This window comes from Phoxinus phoxinus (assembly GCF_949152265.1).
Source record: "Phoxinus phoxinus genome assembly, chromosome: 15".
NCBI lineage: Eukaryota > Metazoa > Chordata > Actinopteri > Cypriniformes > Leuciscidae > Phoxinus > Phoxinus phoxinus.
In genome coordinates, this window is record NC_136890.1 from 34,583,866 (window position 1) to 34,603,312 (window position 19,447).

The following is a 19,447-nucleotide window of genomic DNA, read 5'->3' on the forward strand; positions in this document are numbered from 1 at the left end:
GCATCCTGGCCAAATTTTCCCAGTGGCCTTTGTCCATCATGGCCTCATCATCCTCATATATTGGCTTCATCACTCTGTCTCCTCTCCACCAGTAAGCTGGTGTGGTGGGTGTTCTGGCAGAATATGGCTGCCGTCGCATCATCAGGTGAATGCTGCACATTGGTGGAGGTTGAGGAGATTCCCCCCTTCCAAATGTGAAGCGCTTTGAGTGCAGAGAGAAGCACTATATAAATGTAATGAATTATATATATGTATATATATATATATATATATATATAAAAGCAATAACTACAATAAAGATTAAATAAGAAGATCACCGTCCGATCAAGGATTATGTTAACATCTGGTGCCCTGGAACGAGTGGACCCTAAAAACCCTTTTCTGTACTGGGTTAGATGAACACCTATTTCACCAGGTACCTGCAGCGGCTACCACAGTTCCCCTGGCAAGATACATTGATCATGTGCTGTTGCTGAGTGGTTCTTCCCTCACAGTGAGATGGATGAAGATGCCATCACCACTCAGTCACAGTTCACGCCAGTCCATGATTCCTCTCCAAAAGTCTCGTCCCGTCATGGCTGCCGTTCCAGAGTCTCGTCCCAAGATGGCTGCCGTTCCAGAGTCTTGTCTCAAGATGGCAGCCGTTCCAGAGTCTCATCTCAAGATGGCCGCCGTTCCAGAGTCTCGTCCCAAGATGGCTGCCACCATGCCTGAGCCCTCGGTCAAGATGGCCGCAGCCGCGGGAGCCTTCAACTACATTTACATTTACATTTATTCATTTAGCAGACGCTTTTATCCAAAGCGACTTACAAATGAGAAACAATAGAAGCAATTAAACTAGCAGTAGGACAACAGTATGTAAGTGCTATAACCCTTCACAGTACAAAAAGTTTTTTTTTTTTTTTTTTTTTTTTTTTTTTAGAACAGAAAAGAAAGTGTTAGTGTTAGTAGTACTGGATCAAGTGCTCAAGTGCTGCCGAAAAAGATACGTCTTCAGCAGTTTCTTAAAGATGGCTACAGACTCAGCAGCTCTGGCTGAGTTAGGCAGACCATTCCACCAGCAGGGAACAGTCATGGTGAAGGTCCGAGAGAGAGATTTCGTGCCTCTATGAGATGGCACCACCAGACGCCGCTCACTTGCAGAGCGTAAGTTTCTGGACGGCACATAAGTCTGAATTAATGAGTTCAGGTACAGGGGAGCAGTGCCAGTGGTTGTTCTGTAGGCAAACGTCAGTGTCTTGAATTTGATGCGAGCGGCAACCGGCAACCAGTGCAATTTCGTGAGGAGAGGAGTGACGTGTGCTCTCTTTGGCTCGTTGAAGACCACTCTAGCTGCAGCATTCTGGATCAGTTGCAGAGGTTTGACAGTGCAAGCTGGGAGACCAGCCAGGAGAGCATTACAATAGTCCAATCTGGAAAGAACAAGCGCCTGAACAAGGAGTTGTGTAGCATGCTCTGATAGGAAGGGCCTGATCCTTCGGATGTTGTACAAGGCAAATCTGCATGACCGGGCAGTGCTAGGTCACTCCCCGCAGCGAAACTCAAGTCACGACCCAAACAAATGCCACGTGCACTCGCGTTTTGCCCGAGTAAAACACACTAAACAATACAAAGTTTCCTAGCAACAAAGAACCGCGCTCAAATTGAATGAGAAAAGTAAACACTCACACACTGAAGTTCTCTCTTGCTGTTCGACTGCTTCTTCTGACTACTTCTACTGACTAGCTGCTATAAATGCTTAACTGGCTTATGACCACGCCCCGCAGCGAAACTCAAGTCACGACCCAAACAAATGCCACGTGCACTCGCGTTTTGCCCGAGTAAAACACACTAAACAATACAAAGTTTCCTAGCAACAAAGAACCGCGCTCAAATTGAATGAGAAAAGTAAACACTCACACACTGAAGTTCTCTCTTGCTGTTCGACTGCTTCTTCTGACTACTTCTACTGACTAGCTGCTATAAATATGGGATGAAAATAGTATCTAAATGATTAACTCATGCAAGCACAATTATCAATGAACTTGATACATGTTGCAAATATGTTTTATCCATCCCTTTCAACTTGCGTGTGCAAAATTAAAAATTGAATGAATGTGTAGCAATTTGTACAAATGCAGACATTTTTGTGAATACAAATGTTTTCTTTTGTATTAGTGTATCATAATTTGCGCATGCAAAAAAGAAGATGTGCATGTGTGGATCAGATGACACGCGTGCATTCATTGACGTCTTTTCTGAGTCGATCTCATTTGATTCATTTGGATTTTGAGACTTTCTTTTCGCTGTTTTTAAGCATTTCACAACACACACACAAACAACTACACATGAATAGGCCTGGTGCTAATTATTAATGTGTGCACAACTACCCTTCTATTTGACAAATTCACAAATGTGCGTTGCTACATTTAAACTAATACAATACAACTTGTGTGTGCAAAATCCAGAATCACAAGGATGTGCAGCATTTTGTACAAATAGAGACATAGTTGTTAATACAAAACCTCAATTTTGTATTAATGTAGGTCAGAATGTGTGCATGCAACAAGTATAATGTGCATTTGTGGATGAGGTGACACGCGTGCATTCATTGACTCGTTTCTGAGTCGATCCTATTTGATTCATTTGGATTTTGAGACTTTCATTTCGCCGGTTTCGCCTGGCACGATCCACACACAGCTGTCTGAGAAAACCTGCTACCACTAGATGGCAGTATTCTGCTAAATCCGACAACGGTAGCGTAATCACGCGTTCTTCCCCATTTAAAACGCTTAATGGATTTGAGTGATATTGAAGTGATATTTAGTACACAATATAGGCCTACCTTATTAATAAAGCATAGCCTACTTTATAGAGGCAAACAGATTAAATCAGATTATGAACAACCCATATTGCTAACGTAGCCTACATAGCGCGTTGCATGTTCAATGAGGTGTATCGGCTACTGAGTTATAATATCAGCGTCTTACTGCATTGATGTTAAGCTTTTTCGTAATAATCGGCTCTATGGAAGGAAAACTATATAGCCTACAGACAAGAGCCTATATGAACGCGACGCGCAATGTTTCACGGCATTTTCCTTCCTGAGCCTGTTAAAATTAAAAAGCTTAAAATGGAATTCTGCAGTTGCGTTTAACTTTGCATGTGTATGGGAGAGCAACCGGTCCGAGAGCGCAGTGAAGTAGGTTTTAGGTTTGATATTCGCTGCATTTTCTAAAGGGACCATCAGCAAATTCCACTCACAGTCAAAAAAATATAAACGTCCAATCATTCATTCAAATGAACGATACTTCCAGTGTTATAGTAAATGCCTAGTGGGCAGACTGACTTAGCCTACTGTATGTCCAGCCAATATCTTGATTGAACAGTACAATAGTTTTTTTTTTAATTACTGTAAATAGTTTTTCTATTCATGTTCCAAAGTTTTAGTACGTTCCTAGTGATCGTCAGGTGAGATTTTGCATTATTCACCAAAAAAACCCTTTTGGTGAATTACAGTAATTTTTTTTTTTTTTTAAGTTGTTTACTGTAAATACATTAAGGGTGGTATTGGGACCATTTCACCTGTAGTAAGCCAGTCTAGTCACTAGGAACATACTACCACCATTTTGAACATGAAGAAACTTTTGGTGAAGTACAGTATTTTTCTGCAGAATACAGGCTACATACATGAAGGGAAGTATTGTCAAAATTTTACTTGTAAGTCAGTCTTACAGGAACCTTCTACGACCTTTGGAATTTGAAAATGTGAGATTTTAAATATTAAAAGTAATTTTAATGAAAACAAATGATACGTTTTAACGCAGTTAGTGTAATTGGCAGACGTTCCCTTGAGCATCATGAGCAGTGGTAGCGCGTCAAAGCATTCTCATGTATGCAGCAATACACACGTAGGGCCTTGGTGATTTTCAATGAATATTTCATGTCGGTATACAATGGTTGCATATTGTTAAAACTCATCGTGCTATAGTAAGACTATATAACAGTGGCAAGGGTCAAGGGAAAACAAATGTCCTGCGAAAATTGTCTTTTAACATTTAAAAACAGACATTTTCAAATTCCAAAACTTGTATACAATGTGTAGTCAGATAAAAATAAGCCTATAATATGAACTCGACTGCGAAATTTCACGTTCTTTTTAACAGGCTCAGGAAGGAAAATGCCATTAACGTGAAACATTGCGCGTCGCGTTCATATAGGCTCTTGTCTGTAGGCTATATAGTTTTCCTTCCATAGAGCCGATTATTACGAAAAAGCTTAACATCAATGCAGTAAGACGCTGATATTATAACTCAGTAGCCGATACACCTCATTGAACATGCAACGCGCTATGTAGGCTACGTTAGCAATATGGGTTGTTCATAATCTGATTTAATCTGTTTGCCTCTATAAAGTATGCTATGCTTTATTAATAAGGTAGGCCTATATTGTGTACTAAATATCACTTCAATATCACTCAAATCCATTAAGCGTCTTAAATGGGGAAGAACGCGTGATTACGCTACCGTTGTCGGATTTAGCAGAATACTGCCATCTAGTGGTAGCAGGTTTTCTCAGACAGCTGTGTGTGGATCGTGCCAGGCGAAACCGGCGAAATGAAAGTCTCAAAATCCAAATGAATCAAATAGGATCGACTCAGAAACGAGTCAATGAATGCACGCGTGTCACCTCATCCACAAATGCACATTATACTTGTTGCATGCACACATTCTGACCTACATTAATACAAAATTGAGGTTTTGTATTAACAACTATGTCTCTATTTGTACAAAATGCTGCACATCCTTGTGATTCTGGATTTTGCACACACAAGTTGTATTGTATTAGTTTAAATGTAGCAACGCACATTTGTGAATTTGTCAAATAGAAGGGTAGTTGTGCACACATTAATAATTAGCACCAGGCCTATTCATGTGTAGTTGTTTGTGTGTGTGTTGTGAAATGCTTAAAAACAGCGAAAAGAAAGTCTCAAAATCCAAATGAATCAAATGAGATCGACTCAGAAAAGACGTCAATGAATGCACGCGTGTCATCTGATCCACACATGCACATCTTCTTTTTTGCATGCGCAAATTATGATACACTAATACAAAAGAAAACATTTGTATTCACAAAAATGTCTGCATTTGTACAAATTGCTACACATTCATTCAATTTTTAATTTTGCACACGCAAGTTGAAAGGGATGGATAAAACATATTTGCAACATGTATCAAGTTCATTGATAATTGTGCTTGCATGAGTTAATCATTTAGATACTATTTTCATCCCATACTATAAATGCTTAACTGGCTTATGACCACGCCCCGCAGCGAAACTCAAGTCACGACCCAAACAAATGCCACGTGCACTCGCGTTTTGCCCGAGTAAAACACACTAAACAATACAAAGTTTCCTAGCAACAAAGAACCGCGCTCAAATTGATGGCTAAAGGCAAAAGGCAAAGAAGGCAAAAAAACTAAGATGGCCGCCGCTACACTTGAGCCTCCACCCAAGATGGCCACCGCCGTGCTTGAGCCTCCACCCAAGATGGCCATCGCCGTGCCTGAATCTCCAGTCCCTGTCCCCCGTCCAGTGTCCAGAGGCGACTCCAGTCCCCGTCCAGAGGCGATTCCAGTCCCCGTCCAGTGTCCAGAGGCAACATGGAAAGATTCCAACCAGGGAGGGCGGGCGGGCACCCTGGAGTTCTGGAGGTCATGGGCAGGTAAGCAGGGTGATGTAGGCAGAATAGGAGTCAGGTAGGCATATAAATATATAAGTCTCTTTTTCTATTACTTTATCTCAGGGTCTACTCGGGTCACTACCGTATCTTCCTAGGCCTACGGTCCAGATAACAGCCTACCCAGGTTGGGTGGGTTAGACTTTGTTCAGTGCACCACAGAAGTCATAATAATAATCTGTTACTATTAATATAGCGCTTTTTCTGGGACCTCAAAGCGTTTCACATTTGGAAGGGGGGAATCTCCTCAACCACCACCAATCTGCAGCATCCACCTGGATGATGCGACAGCAGCCATATTGCGCCAGAACGCCCACCACACACCAGCTTACTGGTGGAGAGGAGACAGTGATGAAGCCAATCAGTATATATGGGGATGATTAGGAGGCCGAGGGGCAAATTTGGCCAGGACACCAGGGTTACACCCCTACTCTTTTTCGAAGGACATCCTGGGATTTTTAATGACCACAGAGAGTCAGGACCTCGGTTTAACGTCTCATCCGAAGGACGGTGCTCTTTGACCGTTAAGTGTACCCGTCACTACACTGGGGCGTTAGGATCCACACAGACCACAGGGTGAGCGCCCCCTGCTGGCCACACTAACACCTCTACCAGCAGACACCTGGATTTCTCAGGAGGTCTCCCATCCAGGTACTAACCATGCTCAGCCCTTCTTAGCTTCAGTTCAGTGGGGGCAACCAGTCTTTGGCTACAGGGTGATATAGCTGCTGGTCATCTTTATTTATATAGCGCTTTATACAATACAGATAGTTTCAAAGCAGCTTTACTGTGATAACAGGAAAATTATGCATTTCGGCTGTTGTTCATCTGAAGTCAGTTCAGTGTTGATTCAGTTCCGTTGTAAAGATAATCAATTATTAGATTTGTTAAATTAATCTATAAAGCAGTTCTGCAAAAAAAATGTCCAATAGATCTGGATCTGGATATGGACCGGATCCGGGTGACTACGGTAACCTCAGGATAAGGATGAGACAGACAGACTAATATTAGCGTAGATGCCATTCTTCTTACGATGTTACAAGTACATTGGGGGTTATAGGAAGTGTTCTTGGTTCCATTTGACCTCATTTATGCAGCCTAACAATCATTTAACTGATTTGAATGATATAAATTGAAAATGTGTTTAAGAGATGTGTTTTTAGTCTAGATTTAAACTGACAGAGTGTGTCTACTTCCCAAAACTAGGCTAGTGTAACCAGTGGCTTGCAATGCCAAGCGTGATGCGCGGCCAGCGAGTTATGAAAAACTCTTGCCAGCGAGTTATGAAAAACACTCGTCTTGCGTTGTGTTGTGGAGTTATTGGACACTGGACAGCAGGCGGCAGTTTCACTGGATCTTTTATTGCTGATATAAAAGAACAAATAAGCAGCCCCTGAGTGATTTGCCCTTAAAAGGGTTAAATGACTAAAATAATAACACAGGTAAGTAAAATAACATACACATAAATTGGGTTGAATATATATATATATATAAGCAACAACTACAATAAAGATTAAATAAGAAGTCCACCGTCTGATCGAGGATTATGTTGAGGAGATCCTCGACCTTGCCCATCTGGTGCCCTGGAACGAGGGGACCCTAAAAACCCTTTTCTGTACTGGGTTAGATGAACACCTATTTCACCAGGTACCTGCAGCGGCTACCACAGTTCCCCTGGCAAGATACATTGATCTTGTACTGTTGCTGAGTGGTTCTTCCCTCACAGTGAGATGGATGAAGATGCCATCACCACTTAATCACAGTCACCCCGGTTCACGCCAGTCCATGATCCCTCTCCAGAGTCTCCATCTCCAGAGCCGCCACACTTGAGCCTCCACCCAAGATGGCCACCGCCATGTCTAAATCTCCAGTCCTTGTCCCCTGTCCAGTGTCCAGAGGCGACTCCAGTCCCTGTCCAGTGTCCAGAAGCTACATGGAAAGATTCCAACCAGGGAGGGGGGGCGGGCACCCTGGAGGTCATGGGCAGGTAAGCAGGGTGGTGTAGGTAGAATAGGCCGGACGTGCAGGTGACCAGGGTGGAGCTGCAGTTCAGGTGAACATGGCGGATCTGGCCATTCGGGCGGACAGGTGAAGCTAGCAGTTCGGGAGACCAGGGCGGGGTCGACAACTCGGGAGACCAGGGCGAAGTAAAACAGTAAAAGCTAACGCCAGGTTACCTAATGGTATCTCCCAAGCGTTGCATGTACTGGGTGAAAAGCAACGGTCCTAGTACTGAGCTTTGCAATACTCCAAACTGATCTTGTGATCAATATGACACCTCTTTATTTACTGCAAATGGTAATGGTCAGATAAGTATGATTTGAACCATGTTTAATGTCTATGCAAAAGAATGTTGTGGTTGACAGTCAAGTCACATTTATTTATATAGCGCTTTTTACAATACAGATTGTTTCAAAGCAGCTTAACATTGATATGTGAAATAATGGAAAATAATACAACAAAGTTTGTTTAGGCTGCACAGCAGATCTAGAAGAAAATAGCATCACAGTCCAGCTTAAGTAAGTTCAGTGATGGTTCATCATTTTTGTTCTAAAGAAGTTAATAATTTAGTTAATTTATCTATATAGCCGCTCTGGAGAAAACCGTGATGTCATTGTCCAGCTCAGTTCAGTTCTAATATAATGGTGTCAGTGCAGGATATCAATAATATTGTTGTATATATCAAGTAGTAAGATAGTATCAAATGCAGCACTAAGATCCAGTAACACTAATAGAGAGATACAACCACGATCTGATAATAAGACCAAATATTTTCTAACTCTAATGAGAGCAGTCTCAGAACTTTGGTACGGTCTAAATCCTGACTGGAAGTCCTCACAAATACCATTTCACGAGTTCACACTTACGAATGATCAGAGAGTAAATGGTTATGCGTATTTGGTGTGCTGTCCGGGGGGAGGGCTCCGAGCTCGGAATTTGGGCCCGAACCCAGAGTACTCCCCCCGTCTCTGGTTAGCAAGATAGCCATGCAAGTGTGAGGAGATGGGGTGGTGGAGGGATGCTGAAAACTGTCGAGGAATAAGGATGAGTTGACTGTGAACATTTATAGGCTTTACTCATGCTGATTGAGTGGATCTGTTGATTACTGATTGATGGCAGCTGGTTGGAGTGACTTGATTGCTTGATCATTAGAACGTGTTCCTCCTGAACCTTGTTAATAAAACATAATTTCTTTCTAAAAAGGAACATAGTCGTGAGGATACTTCCTTTCTAGTATTTTTGACAGATTTTCGAGATTGGTCTGTAATAAACTAATTCTTTAAAATCAAGTTGCTTTATTTATTTATTTTTATAAGAGGTTTAATAACAGGTTTAATAAGTGCCACCTCTGTAAGTCACAGGTCAAATATGTGGACCATATTGTCTCTGCTAAAGGTGTTGCTTGCAGGCCAGGGGGAACTCACACGACTGCACTGTACTCTACTCCCAGTCCCGGCAGCCGAGGCACATGGAGCTAAGGACAGATGAGGCCAGAGAAAAAGAGACGGAAGACGAGTGACAGAGATGAGAGAGGGGGAAAAAAATGTCTTGGTCCGGTTCTAAGACACACTCAGTCCTCAACTAGCCGAGAGGCTCTCACTCGCGTTGCCATATGATGGTACTTGATGCTCTTCAGTGGATGGCTCTATCCTCCACCGCCTCCTGGTGGACGGCGATGGCTCGTCCGGATGAGGGCAGCCGGCAGCGAGTCCTCTGCTCCCTGCTCCCCATCACAGTGGACGGCAGCGGGGTCCGGCCCACAGCGGTCACTCGTCCGCTGACTCTCGTATGGCTGCTACCCCTCCTCTGCCCAGGAGCACGGCCGTGAGCTCTCCATCCCACTGGCGGTCACCGCACCTTCACCAAGGTTTAATTAAAACGTGAACAAATGTATACAACTTTTAGTGTAAATCTATAAACTTTCAGCTTAACACTCAAACAATGCAGTTCTGAGTCTATTTAACAGAAATAAACCAGTGCTCTCTCTGCGCTATTTTATCTGGCATCTCGGGAACATCACAGAGTTTGCTAACTGATGACAGCGTCACGTGGATGGATCTGACTGACGGGTGACAGAAATGTTTAACTCCTGCCAAGCTCACTCAGGTACACCTTTTTATTCTTATAGAGTGAAGTGGCCATTTTACGTTTCACTCTGCCTCAACACGCTCAAACTACGTTTCAGGCTAGCAAAGGGGGTTTGTGTGATGTGGGCGCAAGTTGTGGGCCCACATTAGAGGAACACTCCACTTTTTTTGGAAATTGGCTAATTTTCCAACTCCCCTAGAGTTAAAGTTAAGTTTTATTGTTTTCTAATTAATTCAGCCGATCTCTGAGTCTGGCGGTAACACTTTTTGCATAGATCATTAGGCTAAACCTGATTACACCATTAGCATCTCTCTAAAAAAAAAAAAATCGATATTTTTCCTATTTAAAACTTGACTCTTCTGTAGTTACATCGTTAACTAAGACTGACAGAAAATTAAAAGTTGCGATTTTCTAGACCAATATGACTAGGAACTATACTCTGATATACTCTCAGTTCCTAGTCAAATAAGAGGCATTTTAGCCCTTAAATGTTTTATTTTAATTCAAGCTGCTGAGCTCGTTGCCACTGCTATCAGGGGCGTGGATAGTGTTCTCTTGTGGCTTTGTTCCTAACTAAGAGTAAATGTTCCAAGGCATTTATTCTGCTAAATGAATAAATGTTCCGGTCAAAATCACAAAACAAAATGCACACAAACGTGTCCCTGCTTGATGTACACATTCGGTTTGGATGAGAAAAAAAAGAAAGAACACCATACAAGTGCGGATTAGAACCAGTTTGACAAATGTTCTGCCATTAGACCATAAAGGTCACATGCTACAGATGCTAGCAGATCTATGGATTTATTCATGTGAAAATTCTCGGCACTAACAATATATTAGTAGATCTCATTAAATGGCAAATTAAACTCAATGTACTATTGAAAGTGATTTCTGTAATTGTAAATGTTATTTTTTCCAAACATTTATATAGACATTGTACATACATCTTAGCATTGTTTAGCAACAATACACCCCCCACACACCTGTCCCACCCACTTTAAAACAAAATTACACCACTGATTGGAGATGTGTGTTTGGTTGCTCAAGTTTTATTCCATTTTCCAACTGTACGTTGGTTAGGAATGAAATGGCTAGAAATTATTCACAGCTCTACCTCTATCCAGTGTATCATCAGCGCTCAGATTTGCATCCATGGTGCTGTCAAGTATGAGCAGTGTGAGGTAAACTAAACGCTATTGGCTGTTTGAAAAGGGGGAGGGGCCATTATATGTCCCACCTTAGCTTCCTGTTTCAGTGGAAATTACGTCAACGCATCATATAAAGCGGTATGTTCTAAGGCACTTCAGTGGGTCTTTAACCCTTGAAATTTGTTGTGGAAAAAATATATGGTTGTCAGTCAAACCTGTTAACAGAAAAGAGTCACCAACTGTATTAACAGCCTACTATCAGACAGAGTTTGACTGAGAAAGCCAGAGAAGAGACGACATGATGGTGAAAATGAGAGTTGGTTTATTGAATAATCTTAGTTGTGCATGTTTCGTCTGACCAGTACAAGTTCAACATGTTTTATACCAAAGCACAAGCAAAGTAAAAACCAAATACTGCTTCAAAACTTCATCCTGTGACTTTACAAAACCTTGAAATGGCCCTTACCACTCATTTGTAAAAAAACAATCATAAGATTAAACCACAGAAAGGAAATACGTGCAGCTAAATAAATAAAAAACACTGCAAATAGGGCTTGCTAATTTCCACCGATGTCCTCTCAGACGGCCACACTGTTGGGGATTCGGTCTGGGGACAGATAGCAATAGGGCACTTGCAAATTCTCATTTCGGCTCTTGATGATGTTGGTCACTTCAGCTAATTTCTTCCGGAAAATCTTAGCGGCTTCCATGACCGGTTGTTCAGTGAAGTATGTATCGGGATACTCGCCTAAAAACAGCTGGAGAAGTTTTGCACACAATCAAAACAATGCATCAACGGATTTGTAGGAAGCAATTTTAGTTGAAGAATCAGTCATCAAACCTCGTTGTCCTGGAATTGACTGAGGGCCCAAACTGCTCCTAGATGCCAAGAGGAACGTCCGCGGTCCGGCAGACTCTCCATGATGTACTTCATATCCACCTGGCCCTTCTGAGCGGGCGGGGGCTTCCGCATGGTGGAAGGGCTGTTTGGGACCCAGGAGAACCAGTCATACTGAAACACAGGACACACACAGATATCAGCCTATAGATAGTTTATATTCATCCTGAAAAGTGTGTGCAAACTCACCTGTCCAAAGTTGACTGCAGCGTGTTGTGCTGAAGCTGTGAAAATCACAACAGTCAGGAACTCGACCAACTGCTCCCGAGATGTCAGGGAATCCGGAAACTCTGTGAACATTGGCTACGTATTTACTTCATGTATGCATTTAAGAGTGATGTAAACAATGCATAAGCTAGCATACAAACATTGTAAACATGTTACATCCCAGGGCGTAATTGACCGTTCGCAAAGACCTACAATGGTCAATACACCATTTAAGTTCAAGTTCACCGACGTCAATCTGCTAACTCTCGTGTCTGGTTTGTTTTGTGGCAATTCGACCTTATGATTGATCAGATTGCCCATCAATCAAACTTCCGGTAAAGGGTGAATTACTTTATTTAATGTGGAATGTTTTTGCTCGCCTTCTCAATGGAGACTAGCCGGCTCTAGTTACCATCAGCTGCTGGTGTCCTCTTTACTCTCCAGCTTCATCCACAAGCAGCCAATCAAAGTGTGAAGAAGCCTTTTTGTCTTCAGAATGCGGAGACGGGATTCTCCTGCCCCAGACTTTAGCAAGTGCCATTGTTGTGTGTTAATCTTGTTGTACAACAGTTCACTGATGACGACTTTATTTAGGGTTTTGTTCACTGACACATTTTCAGACTTTTCAGTTTGATCCGAGCCAAAATTAGTTGTGAAAACTTCCCCGGACCACACAGACGAAATTTGGTCCGATGAAAAGAGGTAATCTCGGTCTGAATCAAACTGAACAAAGATTTTCTGTAAGGTTCGGACTTTCAGACCATACAGGAAGTTGCGGTGGTTCCCGTGTACCCGAAGACGAAGATGGCAGGAAAAATGAGCCGTGGTAGCATATGAGGAGATAACGTTTTTATTTTAAATATGTTCTGACGACATAAGTCGAACGCTTGCAGGCGTCTTCGCCTTTCCTGCCGGCGACGAGTTGGTGCTGCAGGCAGTAATGCCGTAATAACAATATATTTTCAAGGATATGCGTCTGTTCATTCATTGTCAAAGTTATCCACCGATTTGTCAACACGCTGGCGTCAGGCGCACGTCCGTTTACAAACCAATCAGCGTCGAGATGCAGCGCACATAGATGACGACAGGACGCAAGCATGTCATGTAAAGTTCTTTAGTGCGCTCGCATAATTACAATGAGACCAAACCAAAACTTAACGAATGTATAAAATGTATCAAAACATGAACTTTGGTTCAGACCTTCAGGTGTGAAAACGCCCTTAAAGAGGGACTTAACTTAATTTGATTGTTATTTCGGAAGCAGTAGGAAGGCAGATGCCATTTTGGTTAATGTCCATGTTTTCTCCTGTCTTTGGTTAGAGAGGGAGTTTTGACGATTGTGATAGTTTAGAAAAGTACTTCCCTCAAAGTCAGAACAGTTTGTTATTTTGGTCTGGTCCCCTCCTGGAGTCTATTTGAAGCTTTCCTTTTTGTATTTTGAATATACCAAATAAACTTTAATTTGTAATGCTGAGAAAGGACAGGAGAGCTTTTTTTCCTTCCATGAATTCCTTTGTTACCCGCTCCCTAGACTGGGAAGGCATGTGAGAATTGGGGGCTCGTTCGGGATTTGAACCCATGACTTCTCGCAGGGTCATTGAGGGTGTAACACATTAACCCTCACACATTTACCTTTTAGTTAAATGATCCTGTACTCACCACAATTCTTCGGGCAATTCTTCATACCAGAGAAGCAAACATCCTGAACAAATGCTTGAATCTCCTTGTCTTTCTGAACGGTCTCATCACTGTCATAGCAGATCTTCACCACATCAGAAACAAAACTGGAGGAAGATCAAGTTAAAGATGAATCAGCAAATGTAGAAATACATCTTGGTGTCAAATGCAACAACTGAACCCACCCACGGTTTGGTACGCATTTGCACGGTGGTTAATCTCAAATCTGACAACGCATCTATAATATGGTTTGGTAAAAAAAAATTTTTTTTTAAAGCTGCATTGTCAATTTTTTTATCATTTGCACACGTTTTTAAGCCTTCCCAATTAAAACCGTGAAGAGCAAGACACAAAAGAGAACACATGCACGCTAAAAGTTTTGTATGTGTAATACTAAATTGAGTTCTTTCATGTCTTGCCCTTGAAAGGACAAATTCACACAATGATCAAAATGCCTATCTTGGCGAGTATCCTAAAAAACGAGAAAGCAAACAGTCGAGAAAGGCAGCGCATGTGTACAGTATCAGTGTATTGGATCCATGCATTATGTCTTAAAGTTACACCAACGAATATATGTGCTGCTGCCTTCTGTTTTTACATGTTAATCAAACATTGCTCTTGGCTGAATAACTTTAATATACAGTGTGTGTGTGTGTGTATGTATATATGGCTAGTAGTTTTAGCTGTGGTATCAAAACTGGAATTGAGAATTGTGAAATTTCACTGGCATCTAAAATTTGTCTCATAACCTTATTCATTACAATACAAGCACATTAAACCGAAACCGTGACCCTAAAACTGAACCGGGAGTGATTCAGACAAATCTGTAAATTATGCATTTTATCAAGTACCTTTTCACTGCCTCCCAGACCATCATGCCATCGTCTCTGTAGTAGTAGTTGGGCAGATCTTCCACTCCTCGAGACTTTATGGACTCAGGGAAGCACAGAGACTTATAGGTTAAAGTCTTCATGGCCTTTTGAATCACTTCCACAATTGCAGTTCCACCAGTGGCATTAGCCTTTGAAACACAAGGACAATAGTGAATCTTAAGACTAAAGAAGTGTCTACAAAAATGTAGAGAAGTCTACAAAACGGACACCAGAGCTAGATGATAATCTCAAGTCAAAGACTGTATGCCTCCTCAGACCTCAAAAAAACATGACGTTATTCAGGGTTAAAGATACCTTCTCAAAGATCCCATCTTCACAGATGAGTTTTTCACGGGCCGCAGTGTTGATGGCAATGGTGAAACGGACATGAGGTATCAGTAACTGTGAGGAGAACATGAAGGCTGCAATGATTGTCTGAGAGACACTGGGCTTCAATAAAGCAGTAAGCCAAAATCTACCTTGTATACAGGATGGACTGCAGCGAGCTGTCTGTACATGGCAATGGCAAAAACCTCAGATGTCATGTGTGTCCTGAGAAGGTGTGTGACCAGCTGGTGTACATTAAAGTCAGAGGACTTCACCCACATCTTGGCTAGCATCCAGTCGTGGTGATTATCGCTTGGGAGAAAGACAGTGTTCGTCCCCCCAGCAGGGGTCTGGCGACTGAGCTGTTTCAGAGAAAGTAAACCAACAATATTTGGTAAAAACTCCAAGCACCAACTTTTTAAAGTAATATTTTACTAAATAATTTCGACAGGCACCTGAATCGCGATCGGCAAGATTTCATTCTGGCTGTTCTTGTACAGCAGGCAGAAGGGAGCCGCCAGATACTGCTGGGTATTCGGGTCTGTGGCATTGGCTCGCACTCCCTCCAGTATCCCATAGTCTGCGATGTAGATGTTTCCTTCCTGTAATAGAGAGGAGTTTAGTGTTGGAGCCATAGTGTGACACTGGAGAAATGATCATTATCATTCATTAACGTCCAGAATTGACCATTGGCAACTTTAATTGCAAAGGACCAAGCATTCTTTTCTGACCTTTAATTCCTCCTGTAGTGTGAGACCTCTATCCAGGGAGCCTTTCACCATCTCCTGTGTGACTGCGAACTCGTCTGGAAGATTCACGCACTTACTGATCATCACAGGATTGCAGCCGTTCAAGAACTGATAGCCAAACATGAAGTCCTTTTCCCAGTTCTGCATCACGTATTCTGTCAAAGGGAATAATAAAGACAGCTGCCAGTGAGTTTAGGGGTATGCAAACAATGTGTCTTTGCCCGTTTGATTTTATTTTTCCCCCACAATAAGTTGGACAGCTCATTTTTGTATTAGAAAAACAACAACATTTGAAGAAACTATTCAAACCTGACACAGGGTCCTTGATTGTCATAAATATTTCTTGAAAATCTTCAATATCTGTCCAAGATTTCTGGAACAAGCTCTTAAGTTTGTTAAGACCAAGATTGTTGATCCTGAAAGAGTTCACAGCAAGTAAAACAGTTGAATGCTCATAACCAGATTTTCTGGTTCAGTTTCAGCTACACTTGTTTCTCAATTTATTTTGGGATATTTCCTTGTTTAAAGGGAGTTCACCCAAAAATCATTTACCCGCCCTTATGTTCCAAACCTGTATGAATTTCTCTTCATTTGAACTAAAAAAAAAAATATATATATATATATATATATATTGAAGAATGTTGGTAACCAGACAGTTGACGTAACCATTGACTTCCATATATAGTAGGGGGAAAAAGTGGAAGCCAATGGTTAGTCAACTGTTTGGTTACCAACATTCTTCAAAATATCTTTAGCTCATTCATACAGGTTTGGAACATCATGAGTAAATTACAGAATTTTGTGGTGAATTGAGCTTTTCAGCAGTCCAACAGTGTCAATGGAAATCAATAATAGCATATTATTAGGGATACGGGCAAAGGGATGATTAATGCAAACTGTGTAACCTACGCTTTAATGAAGTTTACATTGAAGTCCACAGATTTTGCAGCTTCAAACTGAACGTCAAGAGGAAGTTCCTTGCCTGAGTTGGCATCTATACTCATGGGGAAACCCGGCTGCCACTCCTTCCACCTTCAAGAAAAGGCAACATTAACGTTTCAGAGAATTATATTTGGTATCACAAATTAGAAGTGAAATGACGGTATACAAAGTGAAACTGGAAAAAAATGTATATTGTGCAAAAGTTCAATAATTCAACTAAAAGGTGAAACTAATATATTATATAGACTCATTACATGCAAAGTGAGATATTTCAAGCCTTTATTTGTTATAATTGATGATTATGGCTTACAACTTATGAAAACCTTTTCACAATATTCTAATTTTGAATTTGGGGTTTTCATAAGCTGTATGCCTATGAATTCAAATTTCACCTGTACGTGTTTTCAACTGTAAATGTAAACTAAAACATCTGGGGGAAAATAAAGACAACATTTACACCAAATGATTGAGTATTGTTCAGGATTGTAACTGTGGCCTCAAACCTGAACAGTTGTTGTCTGGATTCCAGTTCTGTGCGTCTGTGATCATTTAGCAAACTGGTTTTATCCTCGTGAGACAATCGAGCTAAAGGAACACACATTAATTACAGTGTTTGTGACTTGCTTGATTCAGGACTGGAGAATGAACAGAGTCGGGAATCGGGATAGGACTCACCCATGCCGTCTCGAAGAACCACTGCCTCTTCGCTCGCGATCCAGCGATAACAGGGGAAGTCAAAGCGATCTCCAGAGGGAGACGTCACACTGATGCATCTACAGTACCACTGATCATTGAACAAGAAGTTCTTCTTCTCAAGCTTCACCAGCACAATGTCTCCAAGGGTCTCCTTCACATGGACGTCAATGGGCATCACCTTTAACGACAGCTTCTGTTAGACATGACCAGAGGCGGCCTTTGCAATTCGGTGGCCCTTCTGTTACGAGGCCCGTTTCAAGTAAAACCGGCCTCTACTGGACATCACACCGGTTATGTGCAAAAATAAAGATGATTTAATGGACTTTATGCACAGCTGCACTACATCCTGAACTTTAGCCAGCTTCTTTGTTTCCTGTCTGCCATTATTGGACAAACTGATTAATCCAGGTGTGCCTGACCAACAACAATAATCAGACACACCTGGATTAATCAGTTTGTCCAATAATGGCAGACAGGAAACAAAGGAGCTGGCTAAAGTTCAGGAAGTAGTGCAGCTGTGCATAAAGTCCCTTGGTGTGGTATTTATTTAAATTCTTTTTTCCCCAATTTTCACTGCAGTCAGGATGCTCTAGTTAATTAATCTCATTTTTTTATACAAAAATAGTCTGAAATGGGAGGAAAAAGTCAGAATTGCGAGCTTATAGCTTGCAATACTGACACTTTATTCTTGCATTTCTAACTTTTTTTCTTATCACGTAATTCTGATAAAAAGAAAGATACTTCACGTCCTTTAACAGAATAGAATTAACAACCAATTTGAGGTTTACAAATTCATTTTATTTACAAATATGCCTACTGGCAAAATAATGTAACTAATTGTGTGTGTGTGTGTGTGTATATATATATATATATATATATATATATATATATATATATATATATATACACACACACACACATTTTTTGATTGAAAAAGTGTTCTTGTATAATGATTTATACAATACTGTTCCAAAGTTTGGTATTAAGGGTCTTCAAGTTTGTTTACCAAGACTATATTTTTCTGTGAATAAGAAATATGTGGAAGCTTTGGTAGGGAAAAGTAAGGTTACAGAAATGCAGTTTGGAGAAACTTTAAACGGTCATAGAGACTGTGATTTCTCACTTTTTGTGAGGAAACAAAAAAGGATTTAATTATCTGATAAGTGATAAACTATTTTTTATGTTATATTTAATAACATAGCCTACGCGAGTTGAGAAAAAACCCCTACCGTTCCTCTTGCGAACCGTTCAAAGAAGGATTTGTCCAGCAGAGTCCGGTCACTGCATCTCTCCGTGCCGGTCAGCGTCAGGTAAACATGATCAATAGTCCCAGCAAACTCCTGTTTACCAGTGCAGACAGAGACTGTGTACGTGAACATGGTGCTCAGATGCGAGGACAAGTATAACTGACTCTCTGCTCTCACTCCTGTGGCTTTTTAAAGTTAAATTCAGTTTCTGATTTGCCCTTTGTATTGGGGTGTGGTCTATCAATCTAACTTGTGATGATACCTTTGTGGTCTTTATCAAGAGATGCAGGTGTTGCGAGATTTTCGGTTTCAGTGGGCGGAGGTACATGAATATTCATGCGCGGAACTGAGAATCAAGCTTCTTGAGTCACAGCAGGATTAATGGATTTTTTAAAGGGTACATTTACTGTATTGTCAATGCATAAACTGTAAAAAGAAAAAAGAAAAAATTGTTGGTTTAATTTAAAAAAGTAAGTTACCTGGTTGCCTAAGACATTTTTAGTTTATTTTTCAAATTTTAAATTTTAAATTAATACAATGGAGATTGTTTACAAAAATAGAAACTCGAAATAGTTATCTGAACCACATTAGATGATGTGACAAAAGATAAAAAAGTTGTGATAGCAAATCATGAAAATATTTTTTTACAGTATTCAAGTGTTTATGGTTTCGTAACCGTTTATAATATTTTTAAAGTTAGCACGTTTTCACAGTTGTCTCTATACTGAATGATTGCAGGTATTCACTTTGTGTAACGTTAGAATAAAGCACAGCAAACCTCAAATCGTATACAAAGGAAAAGCACAACGAAATGAAATCAATGTATACGATTTGAGGTTTGCTGTGCTTCATTCTAACGTTACACAAAGTGAATAC

The 19,447-nt window shown here is 41.0% G+C and overlaps 1 protein-coding gene across 1 annotated transcript; it reads right to left on the minus strand.

Moving 5' to 3' along the window:
• Window positions 1–11,256: 11,256 nt before the first annotated feature.
• Window positions 11,257–18,909, minus strand: LOC307011951 (polyunsaturated fatty acid 5-lipoxygenase-like). The gene is made up of 14 exons (XM_079638097.1): window positions 18,554–18,909; window positions 17,304–17,502; window positions 17,132–17,213; window positions 16,596–16,718; window positions 15,996–16,102; window positions 15,669–15,841; window positions 15,393–15,539; window positions 15,090–15,299; window positions 14,926–15,012; window positions 14,590–14,759; window positions 13,721–13,845; window positions 12,044–12,144; window positions 11,798–11,968; window positions 11,257–11,714 (listed from the first exon to the last, which is right to left on the minus strand). The coding sequence occupies exons 1-14, from the start codon at window positions 18,701–18,703 to the stop codon at window positions 11,535–11,537; spliced, it is 2,025 nt and encodes a 674-aa protein (XP_079494223.1). The 5' UTR covers window positions 18,704–18,909; the 3' UTR covers window positions 11,257–11,534.
• Between the last annotated feature and the right edge of the window lie 538 nt (window positions 18,910–19,447).